General features: G+C 40.7%; 2 protein-coding genes across 4 annotated transcripts; both read right to left on the bottom strand.

The window, feature by feature from the left end:
* Positions 1-1,331: 1,331 nt before the first annotated feature.
* Positions 1,332-11,131, bottom strand: si:ch211-195b21.5. Of its 3 annotated transcripts, none has more exons than XM_035606215.1 (8): positions 10,768-11,131; positions 6,533-6,645; positions 5,771-6,425; positions 4,561-5,158; positions 3,562-3,626; positions 3,376-3,472; positions 3,163-3,281; positions 1,332-2,397 (listed from the first exon to the last, which is right to left on the bottom strand). In XM_035606215.1, exons 1-8 carry the CDS (start codon positions 10,957-10,959, stop codon positions 1,888-1,890), a joined length of 2,349 nt encoding a protein of 782 aa, XP_035462108.1. In that variant the 5' UTR covers positions 10,960-11,131; the 3' UTR covers positions 1,332-1,887. The 3 variants fall into 3 exon arrangements, with proteins under 3 accessions (XP_035462108.1, XP_035462110.1, XP_035462109.1); XM_035606217.2 differs by having other exon boundaries at positions 6,533-8,893; positions 10,768-10,905; XM_035606216.2 differs by lacking the exon at positions 10,768-11,131 and adding an exon at positions 8,467-9,216 and having other exon boundaries at positions 6,533-8,358.
* Positions 11,132-12,131: 1,000 nt separating this feature from the next.
* fam98a (family with sequence similarity 98 member A) lies at positions 12,132-18,887 on the bottom strand. The gene is made up of 8 exons (XM_035606759.2): positions 18,731-18,887; positions 16,680-16,828; positions 15,779-15,913; positions 15,042-15,223; positions 14,811-14,891; positions 14,593-14,709; positions 14,309-14,476; positions 12,132-13,505 (listed from the first exon to the last, which is right to left on the bottom strand). Exons 1-8 carry the CDS (start codon positions 18,766-18,768, stop codon positions 12,801-12,803), a joined length of 1,575 nt encoding a protein of 524 aa, XP_035462652.2. The 5' UTR covers positions 18,769-18,887; the 3' UTR covers positions 12,132-12,800.
* Positions 18,888-21,082: the final 2,195 nt, after the last annotated feature.

Here is a 21,082-nt window from a genome sequence, read left to right as displayed (position 1 = left end):
CACACGGTCTGTCGTCAGGCCTCTAAGTGAAAGTAACACCAGCAGCAGAATGGACTTCACCCTCCTTGAACAACAGACAGGGGCGGGCTGGGGCTTGCAGTGACACACTGAGGGGAATGTGGCAAAGCCTGATTCATCAAACTGTAGCATGTTGAATAACCACGTTACCGAGCAGACGTATTTCACGACCAACCTGTGATGGAGAAGAAGAAGAACCCCCCGTCTCTTTAAGCATTGTGATGTTAGTCGGTCTCGGCGGCCTTCATTCTCCCCGTGAGAAAGTATTTGGGAAAATAAAAGTTATTCATGCTTCACATGTTACACTTTGTATAACATGTGTATTTGTCTCCATCTGCTGGACGACTGCAGATATAGTGGCTTAGTCGGTGTATGGCAGAATTTTTTTTCTAGTTTTTACTGACATTTGTTGACATTCTTCTGAAAATGAGCATAGGAAAAAAGAAATAATATATTTTTTAATTTCAAAAAATGTAATCATATAATCCAAATTTTGACATGAAATATTCGACTCATTTACCAGTTAAACGCACTCATTAAGTTCTTTCTTTTAATTGGAAACGAAACACTGTTCACAAAGTTTGTCCCAGAAGTTGACACTGATGTGTTGAGCTTGTAGTTTGCTTTGCCTTCACCTGGTGTCCGTGAGGTTTACGTCTGGAGACTGTGCTGCTCTTCATCCCGTGAACCCTCCGTCCGTTTCTCTTCATCTCATGTCGTGGCTCAGTACCCGTTGCTGTAGGACGAAGCTATGACCGAAAGTTCTGTCTTCATTACAGCATTATGTTTTGTACATTCTTCATATATATATATATTCCTTTTTTTTCTTCATATTTTTACATTTGTATTTGTAATTTTTGTATCAATGTAAGGTGTGTTGCGACTGATACCTGCGTATCTACCTATAAAAACAGTTCTACTGCAAACTCCTCACTGCGACTCAAAACATTGCCCGTGCCTCCAGTGTAAATGACAAAAGTATGTCATAATGTATATGTACTGTATATATCAATGTAAAGTAGAAAAGTCAGCACTAAATGTTCAGGATTCTGCTGCCTACCTGTAAATTTGGTAATGTGCTGCAAAGAGGTGAAGGTACTTGTGTTGTCACTTTACAATAACATGACTTTGAGTCATCCTTTATTAAATTGCACACATATTTGTTTTTTCATCTAAAATTTCACCACAAGAGACGCGTCATGTTGTTTTTCATGCATCCAAGTCAGTAGAAAATGGAAAAATATTACATGTCTAGCTCGAAAATTCTAAGTATCAAGAAGAAAGATAAATGTGTTTTAAGGAATAACACAAGCTTCCTTTTTCAAACATTTAATCAGAAGATGAAACGTTAAACATTTACATCGTCATTTTCATATAAAAACCTGTTGGTAGCGACACAGTAAGAGGAGCTTGTCTACAGTCAGGAAATGCACTTGTTTGAAAAGGTAGCGACAGCCAAAGGAGAAGATTAATATCGATTTCATGTGTGTATGTGTGTGTGTCATTGTGGGACATGTTTACACATGGTGAGCACAAATACTGGAAGAGGTTGTATCGAGAGGATGGCGCCTCCAACAGGTCAAAACATCCGCATTACTCATTCGATACTAGACGCACAGAGATGAAACTGATACTACTCTTCTCTTATTAATGTAGGTGTGCACTTCCCGACAGGTCAGACTGTTCCTTTAAGGACAATGATGAATCACTTCTGACGGCCTACCTCCGTCTTCTGATCTCACCAGCAAAGAAGAGCTAACTGGGAAGAGAAAGGAAAACTACCGCATGGTGTCCAGGAGCGAGAAGATAAAACTCAGACCTTGACGTCAGGGATCTGTCAGACAAAGGTAGAAAAAATGTACGGGCATATCAGGACTGAACCCCCTTCTGTTTCTTTTTCTTCTTCTTCTTTTTCTTTTTAGACGATTTCTCTTTAGGCTTTTTGACTTTGCAATCTTCACTACCATCGCTGCTTTCATCCTTTTGTTCCACTTTCACTTTGCCATGGCCTTTGATGGCCTGCTCCTTCTTTACCTTCCCCTCTTTGACTTTTACGTTCGGCGGAGTCAGTCCACGTGACACCGTGATGAGCATCCTCTCCTTACTCATCTCCTCCTTCAAGGAGATGTTCTCCGGCCCCTCCCTGTGATTTCTGCAGTTGTCGTCGACCTTGCCTCTGTTATCCTGCTCACTCCTCCAGCCCTGCTGCTGGTCTCTGCGATTTCTGTGGTCTCCTGAATCTCTCTGGTAGGCGTAGTTCCTGTGATCTCTCCTGTCTGAGGGGTGTGGGTGTCGTTGGCCGCCACCGCTGCTAATTGAGTGGGAGTGTCCTTTGCTGCCTTCAGTGGTCTGTCCAGCATGTTGACCCACTTGCATTTTCTGCAAAATAATGAATAAATAAATACATTTACAACTTCAAGGAACCAGAGAGTCTGTGGCCACTGAGGTAAGTATAATATGAAAACACTGTACGACAGATTTTGCTTGTCAGGGTTAGTAACGGGGCAAAAATGCAACGTTTTTCCTGAAAGTAAGAAAGTATTGATTTAGCACTGCGATCGAAAAAAACAGCCCCAACAATACCGAACCCTAATTTTCCCACTGTCTGCACCTGTTCACATCTATCCCCAGTGTAAACTTTGATAATATCTTCAATGTCTTTCTCAGGTGGAGCTAATTTTTCTCTTAAACCCTTTTCAGACCTGATGCTAACATGCAACTCGAGTGATCTGATCACAAGAGAGAATCTCCATGTCTCGTCTCGTACACAAAGACTAAATGATGTGTTAACCAGTGTGTGTGTGTGAAGATTAACAGTGAAATAAGATTTTAAAAATACAAAATCAATACATGTCAGTCAACATTTATATTGTAGCCACAAATCAGTGTCAGTGTATGTGAAACACTGAAAAAAGCTAAAACATTTTCAGTTCATTATATAACTTACCACCTCCGAATGTGGCCTGAGTGATTGTCTCTTAAATGTGTCCTCAATCTACCTAGGTGTGCGTTCACAGCTGTTCACTTGTGATCAGATCACATGGCACAGAGGAAGAAGATAAATCAAGTTTTGGATACACTCTTTTCATGAGATTTATTGACAATAGCTGTAGCTCTAACACACGGAGGTACTGGGGTACTTACACTGCTAGAGTTAGTGTGTTGGTGGATGGCCGCATGTTTTTCAGCAGAGCTTAAATCTCCAATGAACTCCTCACATTTTTGGCAGTAAAACCCAACCACTGGTGTCAGAAAACTCAGTCCTGCAATATGGACAAGAACAGCAGTGAAGCATGTGTAATATTTGAGTGAACGGAAGACAATGAAGAACACAAATTAATAGAGAACATGCTTTACCGTCCTGTTTCATCAATCCCTCCATTTCTTTCATCAAAGATTCCATTTTACTCATTCTTGCCTGTTTCTCTGTCTTCAGTTCCCCATCGTCACTTGACTGCCAAAACACGAGTCACAATTTCAAAATTAAGAAGTTTTGCCATTCTATATAATGTGTTCACCTTTCGTACCCAGGAAAGCCTTTACCTTGTGTTTGTCAGAGGTGTGAGGCGTGCCACTGCCGTCACCTTTTTCCCGCTTCTCCTTTGTCGCTAAAGGAGGAAAGAATAATATAATTCTGTATTGTACACCCAACACATTAAACAGTAAAGATGAATTATGAGGCTGGGTGGTATCAGTTTCCAACTGACTGGGTACACCGTCACGTTCAGCTGTCACAAAATCTTATCCTTGACAACTGGAGAGAAAGAGATCCAAAATCAACTTCACAGCTTATAAATCCAAAAAGAAAACAAGTAAATGCACAAAAACAAACTATGTCAATAATGGCTTTCATACAAGTTAAGATAATAACCGTGGCTGGTCATCTTAAAGTACAAGGTTGACTGTTCCGCTTATTAAAATGTTTTGTATTAAATGTTTGTGCAACGATCACCAAGTAAAATTTAAAGACTTTTTAAGACCAGGGAATTCAATTAAAAATCGGTTTCACATTCATAATGACCAAAGGATGAAAGCATGATTGTGTAGGCCTTGCTAGCTCCTGACACTAGTAGGAAAACCAATATGGTGTATTATTTAATTTAATTTCATCAGTTGTTTTCAACTATTTTCTAATGATGATAACCATTCGTTTTCATACCATGGTATACTGTGAAACCAGGTTGCCACTGAAACCATAATAGTCAGATCAATTCATTGTTGCTTTTGGTTGGGTTCTTCCATTGATTGATGGACGAGAGGTTCAACAGGCAGCCTTATACTGTTAAGATTAGGAACTAATTATGTTTCAATAACTTGCTTAACGCTGTATTGAAATGCAATGATTTAACAAATGTTAAAAATAAATGTTATTTGTAGCTGAACATATTTAAAAAGTCTGGAACAACCAAAAGTCCTCGTCCTCCACAATAATGAAACCAATCGATGATGTAGTTCACAATGTGTATTTATGGTTAGTAAACGACTAATTTAAAATACTGATGCTCAAACAGTTGAATCTTTTGTTCAATAGGGGATTGTCACCTTTTATCAGAGACTGTAGAGATTCCAGAGCTTGCTGTACATTAGGGTTTTTCATTGCTGGCAAAGCGAAGGCCGCCGCTGTTGGATCTGCAGGAGACGGCTGCTTCTCCCCCTGCATCTTCGCCATGATATTGCTGATGTCTGCTGTGCCCTGACTTCTTAATATGCTCCTGATCTTCTCATAATCACCGCTGTCCAGGTTAAAAGAGGAAATCATTTGAAGAGGCACCTTCAGGTCGAGCAGATCCCCAAAGCTACCGAGTGCGGACATGCTCTTATTATGCTGTTGACTGCTCGGAGCAGAAACATCCATTTTATGCAGTTTGGAATGTTCTCCGGTCTGAGAAAACACTGGGAAAAGGGCGGTAGAGGATTTAGTGGTTGGTTTTCTTCCAGTGCCTTCATTCCCATATAGGAACGACTCCTCGTCTTCAAGTTCTTCAGCTTTCCTGTCTGTGGAGTCCTCTTCCTTCGTTGATTGGAGCCAGGAGAAGTCACTGCCTACTCTGTCGTGGGGAAGAAGCATACTGTCGTTTTCCAGAGAAGCCAAATTCATGGCTTCGTCATGCTCATCCAGAACCTTTTTGCTGTCAGACGTCTGTGAAGAGGAAAAAGTAAAAAATAACTTAAACCTAACAGATGCTAGCTCCCTTATATTGTTACGCTGCTAGGCTACTGATGAAATGTTTGGAGAAATAATGACGTACAGTCTTTGCAACACTGATTGTGTTTACCTTCGAAGGTAAATTCAGGTCTGTAATTGATAACTATTCTAATAAACAATAAGGTGAATCAGGCACTCAAAAGCTGTTTTCAGACATGAAATTTTCTGTGACGAACACAGCAGGAGATTGTCCAAGTCAGACGAGATTTTCCTGCTGTGTTCTCACATGGGCTCACTTGCTCATTTTCCTGAAATTTTACAAGGGGGCTGGGCAGGAAAAGTTCTGGAGAATGTCTGAGGCAACATCTGCAGACATTTGCGTTCTAACATACATCCCATCTGGAAAATTTCTGGACAATGTCTGAAAGCAGCTTTGGTCTGACGAGGAGGAGGACGTTTTTCAAATTACGGACGTAGCCTGTGCTGTGTGGTTCTGCTTTACCTACTGACTGATCGCATCACCACCTCTAAGTCGTTTTCTTGGAACTGTAGCTGAATGGATGTGTTTTCTGAGGACCCAGAGATTAATGAATGAATGAGCTCTACCTGAATAGTGAAGATGGCGTCTTTGAGGGTAGGCAACCGCTCTTCCAGTTCCTTGCTGTTCATGACCATCTTCAGTCCCTGCAACAGACTTTTCCCTGTCCAATTATTACAGTTGGCAGCACGGCTCTTTTCAATGCTGCTACTTCGTGACTCGGACCTCCTGACCCGACTCTTGCTCCGTGCACGACTTTTCCTCCTGCTTCGGCTGCTGCTCCGACTCTTACTGCGGGCCCTGCTCTTGCTTCTTGCCCTGCTTTTGCTTCTTGCCCTGCTCTTGCTTCTTGCCCTGCTTTTGCTTCTTGCCCTGCTCTTGCTTCTTGCCCTGCTCTTGCTTCTTGCCCTGCTTTTGCTTCTAGCGCGACTCTTGCCATGAGCGTGACTTTTACTCCTTCCTCTGCTTCGGCTGCGCACTCGGCTCCTGCTTCGCGCAGAGCTCTTAGCACGAGATTTTCCACGGCTTCTGTCACGGCTTCTGCTTCGACTTCCGCTCCGGTTCACATGCTTCTGGAACTCATGGTCTGATTTGACTACATCTTTCAGGACATTAGCCGACTTTAAGGCCTCAGCAAGGTTGTATGCCATGTCCCCCTTTAGATAATCTGGGAGAGGCTTATTAGCCGCAATGCATCTCAAGAATTCCTCTCCAGCTCGTTGACTGAAAACAAACATGCATGTGTTTCAAAAAACAACAAAAAGTAGATAAAACATCTGTTTGAGATTAGAATTTCACAAAAAATGTAAAGATTAGGTTTAAAGATATACCTGTTGTCTTGAAGATGATGATCCACAGGGGTGGGATTCCACTTTGGGAGTTGTGGTGGTTCTGCATGCTGCATCACCGTACTACGGTCTATGGAGAAGCTGCTACAGTGGGGCTGAGAGTATTCAGAGTTCATGTTATAGTGCTGTACAACACAGAACAGCAACAGCATATTTATAGCATTTTTATTCCGTGTGGTTACGTTTGAAATATATTAAAATTTAAATAATTTAAAAATTTAAATTTACAACTTTAAAATGTATTTATGTTTTGGTTTTTAAATGTTTTAGTGACTAGATACAGAATACTAGACATTTACAGTGATCTAAATAGAAACCGTTTAAATGGCCTGTGGTAATATTCCATATAATGTGCAGTAAGTTTTACAATCTCGTTAATTATATACACAACAGTTTGAAATGCTCAATTAATATCATGCTTAAAGTAAGAAATGACATCATGACCAACTGGCCCAGATTAACCTTCAGGGGTTTCTGACAGTTTTTTGCCACTGAGGAAGTGGATTTCTGAAAAGCGAGTGAGAATTAAAGTGTCTCAAAACTGCATAACACATAGAGCCTGACTGACCTCTCAGCTCATTTTCGATTACCAAAAGGCATTAACGAGGGACGCAGACCAAAATGCCTCTGTACGCAATTAGATATACCTCAACCAGTGAGCGCAACAAAACATGTCACTTCTGTTGAGCGACACGAAAATTTAAACAGACTACAGCAGAGAAGAGGTGTCTGTGATGATAATTCCACAATGTCTGTTGGAGTTTTTGTGGGAGAAATTCGAAAATTTCTGGAAGTTTAAGTCAAATGCTCGTTCATCAGTGGCAGCCATCTTGGTTGTTTACAAAAGTCGTTTCTCTCCGCTTCATGGTATTAACCGCGCCCATTATCAGATAATAAGTTGTGATTGATCCAGCAGGATTTCTGCCAGTGGGAAATCCTTTTACAATGGAGGGGATCCAGACGTAGTCTGACAGAGCAAATGAAATTAGCTCCCAGAATTCGTCTGGGTCCCTGGCTATTAAACATGTTTGAAGTAAAAACAAAAGGGAGATGGGATAATCTGTCCGGGTGCCAAGAATCCCCCCAGACCTCCACCTTTTGACTGTTTACCATTGTTGATTAGCAAAGACACAGCGTGTATTTTAATTTGATGGTAGTATTTCTTGGAGATAAATGACAAAGTTTGTAGGATGTTGCCAGGGCTGAGAAACAAAGTGGCTGAAAAAAAGACATTAAAGGGTTTGTTTTTCAAATTTCTGGTTGTACACTGTATGAGATACAACAAAACATAGCAACAGGAAGAAATTACAGTAAGTTCATACAGAGTAGAAACATTTCCCCATCTGTTCAGAACAGTATGGACTCTGCAAATAATACAAACAACCTGCTCAAAGCACTGAAACAGAATAAGAGCAAATATTACAAGCAAAACTGGTAATAAGTGTTGGAACAAATGACAGACAGACCAACATCCCGAGAGCCTCATCTCACCGGCAAAGATGTTGATATATGAAACAAAATAAACCAAATGTATATAATGACAAACTATGAAATAAATGTTGTCCTTTGATACTTTCACACCACTGTATTTATATTTACACCAAATGAACCACATTAAAAACAGTTACTGGTTGTGGCTGAATGGTGTGTGAGTGTGTATATATATAGACACAAAAATAACATAGCATTATCATTTGGTGTAAGCTTCTGTCCAATGCGTTTCTTCAATGTTGGGGATGATGCTGCAAACACTTTCCTCACTGGATCATTTCCTTTGCCAATACTCAATTCCTGTTTATTTTTCACTGCTAAATATGGGGAACATGGAGGAAATTGCCTGTTATATATTATAGACCAGATATTAGATTCATTTACATAACATGACATTTACATAATAATGCAGATGTGATACTCACATAGCAAGTATTTTAGGCTGCACGGTAGTTGAGATCTGGCACACCAACAAACTAGTCGCTATTTCTTTAAAACAAACAGAAATAGCTTCTGCTGACTTATCAATTTTCATGTACAGCAGGTACATAAACCACTGTAGCAAATCAAAGAGTCTGGTCTACACTGTTTTGTCTGTCGTCAGCTGAAATGACCTCTGCAGTATAGCCCTATTTTTTCCAATTACCAGAGCGCACCTGTAACTATGCACATGATGTATTGTGTTTGTAATGTTTCTTTGTAAAGGCATCACAAACAAAGAAAACGTCAGAAGAGTGATTTATGAATGATTGAATGATGAATGATTATGAAAGGATGATTGCTCTGTTTAATCTTAAGTGGTTAGCGTAAGCCCAGGAGACATATTTGAAGGGGGGGTCGCGAGATGATTTCCTGAAAGGAATTAAAAACAATTAGAAACAGCATATTTTGTCCAGCATTATTCCAAATTATAAAACATGGTAGTTAAATTTTAAATAAATTCATGTAAATACATTTTTTTATTTACATATCACACTTATGTTTCCTTTCCCACGCGACGCTGACAGCATTAGCTGCAGCAAAGAGCACCACAGGTTTTACATCCTAACTCACATCAATAGAGCTGCAACAATTAATCGACTAATAAATTAAACAAGTAGTTTTTATGAGAAAAAAAAGGAAGTAAAAATTCTCTAATTTCAGCTTCTTAAATGTGAATATTTTCTGTTTTCTTTGTTCCTCTATGACAATAAATTCAATATCTTTGGTGTGTGTACAAACTCAACATAAACTTGGGTTTTGGGAAACACGATGACATTTTATGGACCAAACAACTAATCGATTGATCGAGAAAATAATCGACAGATTAATCAATAATGGAAACAATCATAAGTTGGAGCCCTACACATCAATATCCTTGGTTTTAAGCCTACGGTTTTATATTTGTCAAGATAAAATGTTGAGTAATACTGACCAAGGAGAGAGGCATCCACCAGCAGTCGGAGCAGCCCTCCTCCAAGTGTCGGAAGCAACGGAAATTTTTCAGTATCGAGATGGTATACCCACAGCTACGGATGTACTGATGCTGTTTGGACCTACTTCTAACATACTTACTAACACTGACAAACTAAATTAAACCCAGACCGGACTTATTTACTGCCTGGGTTTAACACTAACATTATGTAAGTTTGCACATGACTGCAACAACGCCGGCGTCTGCATTAGTAAACTTTGGTGTATTTTGCTACTAGTCTATATTGAGCTTCTCTAAAATAATATCATAGTTATTGGGCTCAGGGTTGGATACACATATCAATGTAATAAATGACGTAAATACGTTGATTTGCGTCTACATCCCAACCGCCTACCATCCCAAAACTTTTCAACCTCCTCTTGGACAAATCAAGTTCAAGCTGCCCCTCAGTTCACCTGGAGCCAGTGGCCACCAGGTAAATTGAGGTCGAGACCCCTGCATTGGATGGAAGATTGTATTTACAAGCTTCTTCTATTACATTCTGCCTTGTTGTAGAATCGGCCTCCCAGAGGTGACCTTATAGCCAGAGTATGATGCCAGGCTGAGGTTGGGTTGCCCCATCTCTACCTGGGTAGAAACCTCTACCAGCACTTGGCTGACATGGGGGAACAACAGTAGAGAAACTTGCTTCTTCTATTTTTCACATGTAATCTCATGTTTTACACATGTGAAATAAATATTAAAAAGTAAATTAAAATAGTCTTTCTTGGTAGTATAAACAGTCAAAATATCTAAATATGTAGTGTTCAGCCCCAGAGCTTCAGTACATTTAAAAAAGAGCCATGGCACCAAAGTAATATAATAATACTATACACAATAATCAAAGGTAGGTTGTGAAGACGGAAATCATTTGATTACTATGAAAGAGCTATTTACATTCATACATGTTGCAACTCAATCCAGTGAAAAGTACACAAACTTCAAAGATTCATAGCTGAAGAAGTATTTGGAGCAGAGCTACATGTCCAAGGAAATTAAAGTTAGTGACAGTGACGTCACGATGTGCTTTTACCTGCGTCAGTCACGTGACTGGCGTCATATTTGTCAACGCTCATTTGTTACACATAACATATTCATATCTATATATAATATTCAAGACTAAAAGATGCCATTTACTCCTCTTATACAATAGTTAGCTACAGTTGTAGCTAACTACTAGTCACAATCGGGGGTGTTTTGTGTGATGCTAGCTAACCCAGTATCATATAGCTTAACAAGCTAAGCTAGCTGCATTAGCCTGCTGGGTACGTACACTCATGAAACGCTCTCTTGGTGCTCTGTTCTGGAGAAAATGGCTATCTGGTGTCGAAAATGGTCCGAAAGGTCCCGGGGGCAAGTGTCCGGGAGGAGCAGGTCCACAGGGCCGCCTGTGGGAGAAGGGAGGGCCGTGTGGTGGCGGGGGTCCGTACGGCGTGCCGTGCGCGGGTTTGCGTGGCCCGTACATGGTCGCGGTGGTCAAGGAGGACTCCCCGACTCCAGACGAGCGATACAACCAAACTGAAGAAAAGGAAAAGAAGAGATAAAGAAAACCGGTTCCCGAGCAAACGTGCTGCTTTTTTATCACTCCACTGAGATGCAGCCACTGATGCTGCCGCCGGAAATACAAGTGACGCAGCGGGAAAAACATCCGGGGTACAGATTTCAAAATAAAGGTATGGTCAAAAAAATCAGAATGGTCTTTCATCGAATGAGTTAATATGACTACTAAGATTGTTTATTTTCATTATTTATATGAACACAATGTCGTCCTTTTCTTTTTGTTTTTCTCATTCTTTTAATATGTACCGTTTTTACGTGATGTTGTCCCCTTTATCTATCGTTTTATTATTATTTTTTTGAGACTGCTAGAAGGTGCTATATAAAAAAGGTTATTATTATTATTATTATTATACAACATACATCTGCTCATATGCCATACTCAATTTTAAATTCATTCTATTTATTTAGTTTCCTGTATATTTCACATACTGTACAGTATTTCTTTTCTATTGCACATTTTCCAATTCTTTAGCTCTTCAATAACGTGTGGTTTTGCCCTACTCTTACTTTTGCACTTTTTAGAATTTTTTTATTGTATATATTACTTATTTGATTTTTTTTAGTTTTGTACTATCGCACCGTGGGTCCGATAAACGGTTTTTCAATTCCTCTGTATATCTGGAACAATATTGCAGGAATTGACAATAAAGTTGATTTGACGATTTGAAATATCAATTCAGATATCCCTTCACAAGAATATTCGTACAAGTAGAGGTCTACTCTTTCAAACTCTTTCCCCTTGTATTTACTAGGTGCCATACTGTAATTACATTGGTTTTATATATTGTGGAGGGCAAATCCATGAACTTAAATGTAACATCTCAATAAATGTATGCTTATATCTACAGAATGCCATATGATTAGGTCTAAATCAGTTCACCACAATGCTGTTTGACTTGAAATGTGTATATTTACTCAGTTGTATGCCTTGTTTGTGAATAATTGATTGTGATCTTATTATTTTGCACAGTGAAAATTCCTGAGCTGTCAATAGAACTGTAGTTTACAGTAGCCAAAACATAGCATTCTACCGGTCCTTGGCTCAGATTATCACACCACTGAATGAAAAACAGAGGATAATATTCTAATTTTAGATTTTATTGCTTATTTACACATCCATGCAAACCTTCCAACATCCAACATGTGTGCACACATACTGAGCACACACCGTGAGCCGTACACGATCACATCTTTTACAAACGGAACGAAAGGAGATTCCAGTCAAACCTAATGAAACAAACCAGAGACCGGAAAGATGAAGCTGATTTCAAGTAATTTTTCAATTTCAATTTAGAATTTCGAGAATTCTACATGTAATAGTGACGTTCACATCTTATGTCAGATACACAGCAGGTGCACTGACGCTGAAATCTTTTGAGTCAAAAACTGTCCAACGTAAGTCTAAATTAAGTGGCACGATGAGGTCAGAGCAGCAGAGTCCATTTAATCCACTATCCGTTCATAGCAGAGCTGTGTTCTTTCATACAAGAAGCAAAGAAAACATTAACACACCAAGGTGAAAAAGTAAAGGACTACCCTCTGTAGCAAAGAAAAACTTCCAAAACAGTCTAGGATGAGTGTATACACCATCTGTACATCTGTCCTCAGTCCTCATTTAACATTTTAGGCTAACTTTCAACCATGCTGAAAACTTAAGATAGGGTGATAAGGCATTTTAAATCCGTTCACACGTGACAGGTAGTCGATCTTTGTGTGGACTCTGCTGTAAAGCCCCACACTGTGTTTTCAACTAGTGTAGTGTCTGCCTTGATTAAAGCCGCCTTGGGTGAAGTGCTGCCCGCCGTGTTGGAAGAACTGTTCAAACTGTCCTCCTTGGTTAAAATTCGAGCCCCCTCTCCCTCCCCAGCCTCCCCCTTGTCCTCCTCCTCCTCCTCCTCCGCGGGTGCCCCTTCCCCTGCCCCCCCGCCCTCCTCGACCCCCACCCCTCTCCTGATGCCAGCCTCCGTCTTGGTGGTAATTGTCGTGGTGACCGCCTCCTCCTCCTCCTCCTCCTCCTCCTCCTCTTTCTCCTCCTCCTCCTCCGTGGTACCCAGGATCCTGAAAGCCTCCTTGGTTGTTCCCACCTCCTCCGTAACCCCCTCTCCCTCCTCCCCCATGATGACCGCCTGTATCCTGATAGTGGCCCTGGTTGTAACCACCTCTCCCTCCTCCTCCTCCCCCTCCACCTCCGTCTCCCCAGCCTCCCTGCACCTTCCCCCCTCTGCTCCCTCCTCCCCTACCTCCCCTGTCTCCATGTCCTCTCTCATAGCCTCCACGGCCACCTTGGGAGTAGTGATCGTAGCCACCCCTGCTGCCTCCGTGTCCACCCCCACCATAGTGTCCTCCTCCCTGGGGAGCATCCTGGCGCTTTTGCCAGGTGGGCATCTCTGGTGGAGGAGGCTCAATCTCGCAAGGTCGGCCTCCCCTGTCTGGCACTCGGCCCATTCGAACCTGAGTAAGAAAAAATGCATTAAATTCAGATGCTTCGCTCACAAGCCAAATTCTCTCCCACCTTATTTGTTGTTTTCATGAGATCAGGTGTTTTGTCAGTTTCACTGAACAAGATGTGTTGAAGAAAGAAACAAAAAAATTAATTTTACAGCAGGGAAGTCATAAAGTACAGAGAGGCAGACTAACAGACAATTTTGGTCTTTTAATGGGATTTGCCGACAGTCACAAAAATAGCAAAAATGCCAAACCTACCCTGTGAGTGGCGGCACACAAGACTTAACATAAATACCACTGACGCAGCTAGAGTCATTAGTGATGTTAATTTTCAGTTCAAACCTCCGCTACAATCTAAGAAAATATCAATAGTCAAACATTTGTGAAGACTAGGGCTGAAACTAACGATTATTATCATTATCGATTCATTTTACGATAATTTTCTAAATTAATCGATAGTTGTTTGATCCATGAAAGGTCATAAAATGTCAATAGTGTATCCCAAACCCCAAGATGATGTTTTGTTATGTCCACCCGACAAAGATATTTAGTCTAATGTTGTAGAGGAGCAAAAGAAACCAAAAAATAATCACATTTAAGAAGCTGAAATCATAGAATTTTGCTTTTTTCCCCCGTTAAAAACTACTTGAACCGATTAATTGATTATCAAAATAGTTGACAATTTATTAAGTAGTCGATTACTAATCAATTAACTATGCAGCTCTAGTGAAGACGATGTATGGAACAGTCATGAGAACCTGGAATCTTACAAATCCTTTAAAACACTGACGACTTTGTGTTGGACCAACCTTATTAATGGCACAAGCTGTCTTCTCTCTTATCTTGCCACTGCTTGTCCGTAGGATATTGGAGAAGTCTTGTCGAACAGCGAGAACATGGGCAACAGAGATTTTACTTGTGGTGCCGAGGGCCGAGCGCAGGGGCGGGTAAACTTTGGCCAACTTTTCAGCATGTTTCTGGAAATAAAAACGCACAGAACAAAGTCTTAGTCGTATTCGGAAACAAATACATTAAGATTGTCAGTCATTATATTGTGTCCTTTTGGGATATTTGGGAGGATGTTTCCACATACCTTTGCTTTGTCAGACCAACCAAAGGACTGCACAGTTACATCGAGACGTTTCAACAACATCTTCCTTCTCACCTCATACTCATTTGCTAGAGCTTGGTTTATAGCTTCTATCTTTTCCTGAAAAAAAAAAGAGCGAAAACAAACAAGAGAAGAGTCAGTTACTCGTGAAGTGTGTTTACCAGTTGTATTATAATCCTTCATAATTTTTCATCATTTACCAGATGCACGGGTCCCAGGGCCTTCTTCAGTAAAGGCTCTCCAACGTGATTCGGTGGGACTCGACTTAAGGCTTCTTTCAGCTAGGAAAAGAAAGTGACAGACCCACAGTGACAAAAAGAAGGCTCTGTTCAAATTTGGTATTAACATGCACCACTGGTGATCCGGTCACAATTGAAAACATTGGTTTTGTTTGTTTGTTTTGTTCTGTTTTGTTTGCGAGACCCACTGACCTTCTTCTCTATCCCACTGAAGAACTGGAACATGGTGATGTTGCCAGGAGGCTTGGACATGCCCAGCGACATGCAGATGGCCTTCAGCTCCTGAAACACTGGGCTGCCCGACTCCTGGCCTTTCTTCTGGGGACTGTTGACTAGGATCATCCTCGATGCCTCCAGCTCAGACACTAGAAAGGCTGAGGCAGAAATTTGACCTGGTTAAATTCGGATTGCTGTTAAAAGGGGCTTATGTTTCAGAAGGTCAAACAAAGAATCTTGTTAGACTTAAATAATGACAAAATTGGCATGAACAGTGGCTTTGTCAATGAAAATTATAGTCAAAAATGACCACACAATTTAATCAACAGCTCTCTGGAACAATTTCAACACAAACTACAAAGGTAGGATAATCAGCAAGAAGGCTGTTGACATTTAAAAACGAACGAGGGATGGTGAGATGATTTGGGTTGACCTATCCAGGTAGACGCCTGACGAAAGACTTAACCTGCGCCACTGTGTTGGTCTGAATAGGGTTAACCCACAGTCGTGTCAAAGTCATGCGCTTGCACAGGCTGCCTATGCTGCACGCCGTGTACACACCCTGTGCTGCAAAGCACTTCACAATACATGATCTTTTAACACTTTATCACAGAAGGGTGTGGCGCGACGAGTCCATGTGAAAGAGAAAGAGTCCACAGCTCAACCCAGAAATGCATCGTTCACAGAGACGTTAGAGAGTGTTGTTATCATACTTAGGAGCAGCAGACAGTCCGTCCTATTCAGAAGCCTCTGGGTGACGTTGCCGCTGGTGAGGACGGAGTAAGGACAGGCGAGCTCTGACAAAAGACCACTGATCTCCAGTTGGAAGCCCTCAGCCTCACTTGGACCTATGGTGGGGAGAAATGGAAAGACACGATGAGACGTGGTTCAGTTCTTATGGGAGTGAATCGTCCTAATGACTTCCACTGCAGCTATAACCTGTTCTGCAAAAGGTTAAGTTTAATGTCACAGATCAAAATCTGTCAACAGACGAACTCTGAAAATGCAGAGTTAACCCTGAAGTTACCTCTTTAACCACCAATCCTTCTCAGCTATGTAGTATGTTGGTTTTTGTAGCAACCTGGTCGACCTCACACAGAAACCCACAGGGCTGAATTTGCAACAACAGTGATCAAAAATGTCCAAAAATAAAAACAGTTAATCGATTAAAATATTAGTAATCACCAACTATCTTGATAAAAGATTAATCGGTTGAAGATGTTTTTTATAAAAATAAATGATATGTGATTTCCGCTTCTTAAATGTGAATATTTTCTGCTTTGTTTGCTCCTCGACGACAGCGAACTAAATATCTTTGCTGTGTGGACAAAACAAAACATCATCTTGGGGTTTGGGAAACCCGATCGACATTTCACCATTTTATGGACCAAACAACTAATCGATTGATTGAGAAAAAAAATCGACAGAGAGTTGCAGCCCTAATTTAATTCCCTTCAATTATGTCACTTGTTTCTTTGCCAATGTTATCAACCTTCAGAGGGCAAGGAAAGGAAATGACACAAGTAGAAACACTGTTCTACTAGTGTAGTGTATAATCCTACACTGCATAACTCTTCCGTCAACTTTCCTAAGCAGTGATTAAACATGTCCTACAGTTAGTGGCGTGGACATTCTCCTCCAACTTGGTGTAGAGTCTCAGCTCTGACACGACCCAGGCACAGAGCTTGGTGAACTCGGGTGAAGCTACTCCTCCGCTCACAGCAGAGTCCAGAGCTCCGTCTTCCAACAGAGGGCCTTGGTACCTGCAGAGACACAAACACACAAGATACCATATTTAACCCAACTGTTTGTTTCTCTTATCAGTGCGGAGAGGTGTTGGCTGCGGATAAGGGCATCAGTGAACATGCCCCTACCAAAGTCCCATGCAAAATACATATCACACCATATTCTAACTTCACCTCTACACTGAGTTACTTTTGACATCTACGTCTAAGCGACTCCCACTTTCAAGAAGTTTCCACTGACTTGATGACGGTGGGTAAAAGAAAGGATCACACCTTCATGAACAGACGACCATCACCTTAAATTTATGCAGGTTGTCTGCAGTTGATGAGGACAGTTGAACTCCAACGACTGTGTCATCTGCAAACTGTTGATCACAACGCTAGAGACGACGATAGAGACGGCGACAAAGAGCGAGAGATTGGGAAGTCGTTTGAAACTATTTAAACTAGTCAGACTAACTGATCTGATTTGTGAGTGTTGCTTTGACAAGTCGTTTCATCACAGAGGGAGAAGAAAACGCTCCCCTACGGTAGTTAAAAGCACCGGCTCCTTTTAGGGAAGAACTGAAGTGTAAGTAACAGCTGCACCCCCCTCCCCCGACCTCACCATGAATGGATCAAGAAAAGAGCAGGGTTCTTCTGCACGTGGGTCATCATTTACCAGTGTTTCCCCTAAGTTTACTGGCTTTGGGGGGGTGAGGGGGTTGAGGTTTCACAAATCATGTTTCATCAAGTTTCATCCACAATCTTTCATACAGGAATGAGGAATAAGGTGTATACGCAAAGTGACCTGAAATGACTTCTGCTTGACATTATATGTACAATACAAAAAAAAAAAATCAATTTGAAATTTCAGGGAGGGTGGGGGCCCTCCCAATTCAATGGTAGGGGAAGCACTGCTTACATTACAATTATGCCTTTCTCTCTGCTAAATCACACAACACTGTACTTCATCGGTCATACTTTCAATCAATCCAAACCACTGCACATTTTGAGTTTTCTTTCACCACTCTTTGCATTCATTGGATATGTTTTTTCCCCTATTTTTATGGGATACTTTGTTATTCTACCTCTTCCCTGATGCCTTTGACGCTTGCTGCCAATGAAAAGAGCTCTATAAATGAAATTTATTATTACTATTATAAAAAGTGAATTCCCCCATGTGGGATTAATAAAGACTCATGTCATCTTAACTAAAGACATGAACATTATGGTTGTTTTTTTTTAAAGGTGATGAACCACAGGCTGTCTTGCTGATTTATTTCTACATGATATGATAATATGATATGATGATTATGATAAACACCACATATGTTGTGTTCTGCACGCGTCCATGGGCATGCAGCGCTGATGAGTGCTGTGTCTGAGCAGGGACAGTTTGGACAGGGCCTCTGGACGAGGACCATCAGCAGCATGAATGAGTTGCAGCCAAACCCACGTTAAAAAAAAATAATAATAATAATAATCTGGTGATTCGAGGACGTCCTGTCTTGCCACCAAGGGTCGACAGTGCCACAGCTACGTGGAAGGAGACAGTGGATATTTCCATTAGTGAACTTTAAATCAGATGGGAATGAAACTGCTTGGGGGGGGGGGGGGGACGTGTGGAGCTGATATGGATCGTGACGCGCAGCGGAGCAGCTGCTGCTGACGCGGCTCCTCCACACAACATGTCAAATGGCCGCGGCAGCCGATCAGGTCCGATGAAAAACACGCCAACGAGACCCGAGATGAAACAGGAAGTAGTCAAAGACTTGACGTTAGCCGCCGAAGCAGCACGTTAGCCGTTTGGCTAATATAGCACCGACAGACCCGGCTGGTCATTGGAGGAGAGGAGGGGCGGGGGGGGGGGGGTCCACATACTGTTCTCCACACGGCGGCGGACATATTGTTGATATTCCAATTCATTTATTGACTCACCCTAAATCTTCAAGAGAGACGAGGATGTCATTCTCCATCCCAGAGACCTGCACGTCTGTTGTAACCCGCGTACAATGAAATCGGGTTCTATTTCACATCAGCCAGCTCAGCTGATACACGTTTTACTTCCTCCTCTTCTTCTGTGGTTTTTAATGACGATTGGATTTAACCAAGGGGCTTCGCCGCCACCTGCTGGACTGGAGGGGTCCGGCAGGTAGAAAGGTTGTACTTCATTGTTCAAGACAGTTATAACAATGATAATAATTGTATTTATATAGCACCTTTTAAGAAGTAGCTTCACGAAGCGCTTTCACAAAAACATACAAATCACAGACAGTCAGAATTCCTTCAATAACACGGTTTTCAGGTCACATATCTGTATTTAAAAAATAATATATAAAGACTATGTAAAAAGACAACATCACATAAAAGCAAGTCTATAGAAATGGGTTTTTAAAAATGACTTAAAAGAAGGCATACTCTGCCAGCCAAATTTCCTCCTCAATTATGACACAAAAAACAACAACTTCTTTCTTTACCACTTTTCCTAAACGCCTTCAGGTCAACGAAACATGTGAAGGACAATCCAAAAGGAGTCAGCGAAAGAATGTCCGACTACATTCCTTACACTTGGCTTTAATTTTGAACAAACTTTATTTATACTGAAAATATACCTACAGTGACAAACGCAGTGCTTTATGGTGTCAATGCGAGTAAAGTTTCCTTTGTCACAACTACTCTAAATGTGTTTACTAAAGGCTACTTTTAACTATCAGTTACTCGTAGGACATAATAACAACAACAACAACATAGATGTTGTTTAAACTAACAAGCAATGAAAAAAACCACCAGGATGGAAATGTTAAAATAACATAGTAACATGAAAGGATTATAGAAATTTAAAAAGTTTAGCCATTAAGTAACAATTGAATGTTATGTTATGATGATCATATTGTGAACTTTGAGTTCAATATGCCTGTCCTTAAAAAAATGACTCCTGACTGGACAGATCTGAAAAAGAAATATATATTTATGGATTTGGAGAAAAAAATTGATGTTCTGTTTCTATATTTACGTGGGTCTGCCCTGGTGCAACTAGAACAGAGTCAGCTGCACAAAGCCAGTAGGATCAACCATGTTATGGAGCGTCTAAATGAGCCCTGTGTCTATTTACCTCGTAACCGTCATGTCTTCACTACGTCCAAATGTATATTTTCTCCCACAGCCACTGCAGGTTAAAAGAACCATAACTGGGATCGTTTACTATGGGGTTTGTCACAAATCTACTACGCTAATTCAGATAGTTTGGTTCTAATTGCTTTTGTTGGGGTAGTTTTGAGAATAAAGTTATTGTGGAAAATATCACTAAAAGATGCACTTCAACTTCATTCACTGATCACTTCAAATAGATCTACTAGGGATTTCTGTCATGTGCTTGTCTTTATGGTTGTCTTGTTGTTGATAAGTTCTGTGATGGAAATATGTAAAGAGAGTTTAGTAAACAGTCTTGAAAGGAAAGGAGAAATTTCAGGAAAACATTCGCTTTAATTAAATGACAAAAAACGTCAATACAAAGTGATACAGAGTTGGTAGTTAAAAAATAATTTGGATTCAATTATTATTTTTGTGATTATCAACCAAAACTACAAACTAAAATCATGCATGCATTTAGGCATGCAATAATACCCAGTTTCTTTTGAGTATGCTGTACCCATTTGTATGTTTTGAGACTCCAATCAAGCTTCAGCTGGAGGCTTCCATATGCCAATGAGTTTCACTCAAAAGAGTCAATGGAGTCTAACTGTCCTCATAAACTACCAATAGCCTGCATAAATTTAAGGTGGCGGCTGTCTGTTCATGGATGTGTGATCCTTTCTTTGGCCAACCATTATCAAGAGCGTTGAAGCTTCTTGTAAAAGAGGGTACTTGGAAATCTAGACGATGCCAGGTGAGGCAGATTTCACAATCAATTTCCGACCAACATTACCATAACACAAGCCCAGACTTGTCTTACGAAAGCAGTGAGTGCTATTTGTTGGGATAGTGTTGCTGATATTGTTACTCTTCTAACTTTACACAGTCCACGAAGACTGCCATTTTAAATATTTTAATTTGAAATAATAACATTTTAAGAGAGTTAACATTCATGGAGATTTAAGTCCATACTATCACCCTGACCTGGCAATAAATTGATAGTTGAAATCAGTAGGTGCTACTTGTTGGGGTTGTTTTAAAATACAAAATCAACTGAATACATGCAAATAAATAATTTTATGTGAATCCAACTCTTAATGTGAGCTACTAATGATTTCTGCCTTCATAAGTGCTTCTCTTTGGGGTTGTCTTCGTTAT

This window comes from Scophthalmus maximus, chromosome 10 (assembly GCF_022379125.1).
Source record: "Scophthalmus maximus strain ysfricsl-2021 chromosome 10, ASM2237912v1, whole genome shotgun sequence".
Lineage (NCBI taxonomy): Eukaryota > Metazoa > Chordata > Actinopteri > Pleuronectiformes > Scophthalmidae > Scophthalmus > Scophthalmus maximus.
The sequence above is the reverse complement of the archived record's forward strand: the minus strand, read 5'-3'. Positions and strand labels throughout refer to the sequence as shown.

Excerpts from the sequence above, each read along its gene's own strand:
- fam98a (XM_035606759.2), bottom strand. The coding sequence starts at position 18,768 with ATGGAGAATGACATCCTCGTCTCTCTTGAAGATTTAGG. Across the intron at positions 15,914-16,679 it reads GAATGTCCACGCCACTAACT|GTCCAAGTGAGGCTGAGGGC; the intron begins GTAGGACATGTT and ends TCCCCACCATAG. Across the intron at positions 15,224-15,778 it reads GGACTGTCTGCTGCTCCTAA|CCTTTCTAGTGTCTGAGCTG; the intron begins GTATGATAACAA and ends TTTCTGCCTCAG.
- si:ch211-195b21.5 (XM_035606215.1), bottom strand. The coding sequence starts at position 10,959 with ATGTACGGGCCACGCAAACCCGCGCACGGCACGCCGTACGGACCCCCG. Across the intron at positions 5,159-5,770 it reads ACGCCATCTTCACTATTCAG|ACGTCTGACAGCAAAAAGGT; the intron begins GTAGAGCTCATT and ends TCCTCTTCACAG. Across the intron at positions 3,282-3,375 it reads GGGATTGATGAAACAGGACG|GACTGAGTTTTCTGACACCA; the intron begins GTAAAGCATGTT and ends TCCATATTGCAG.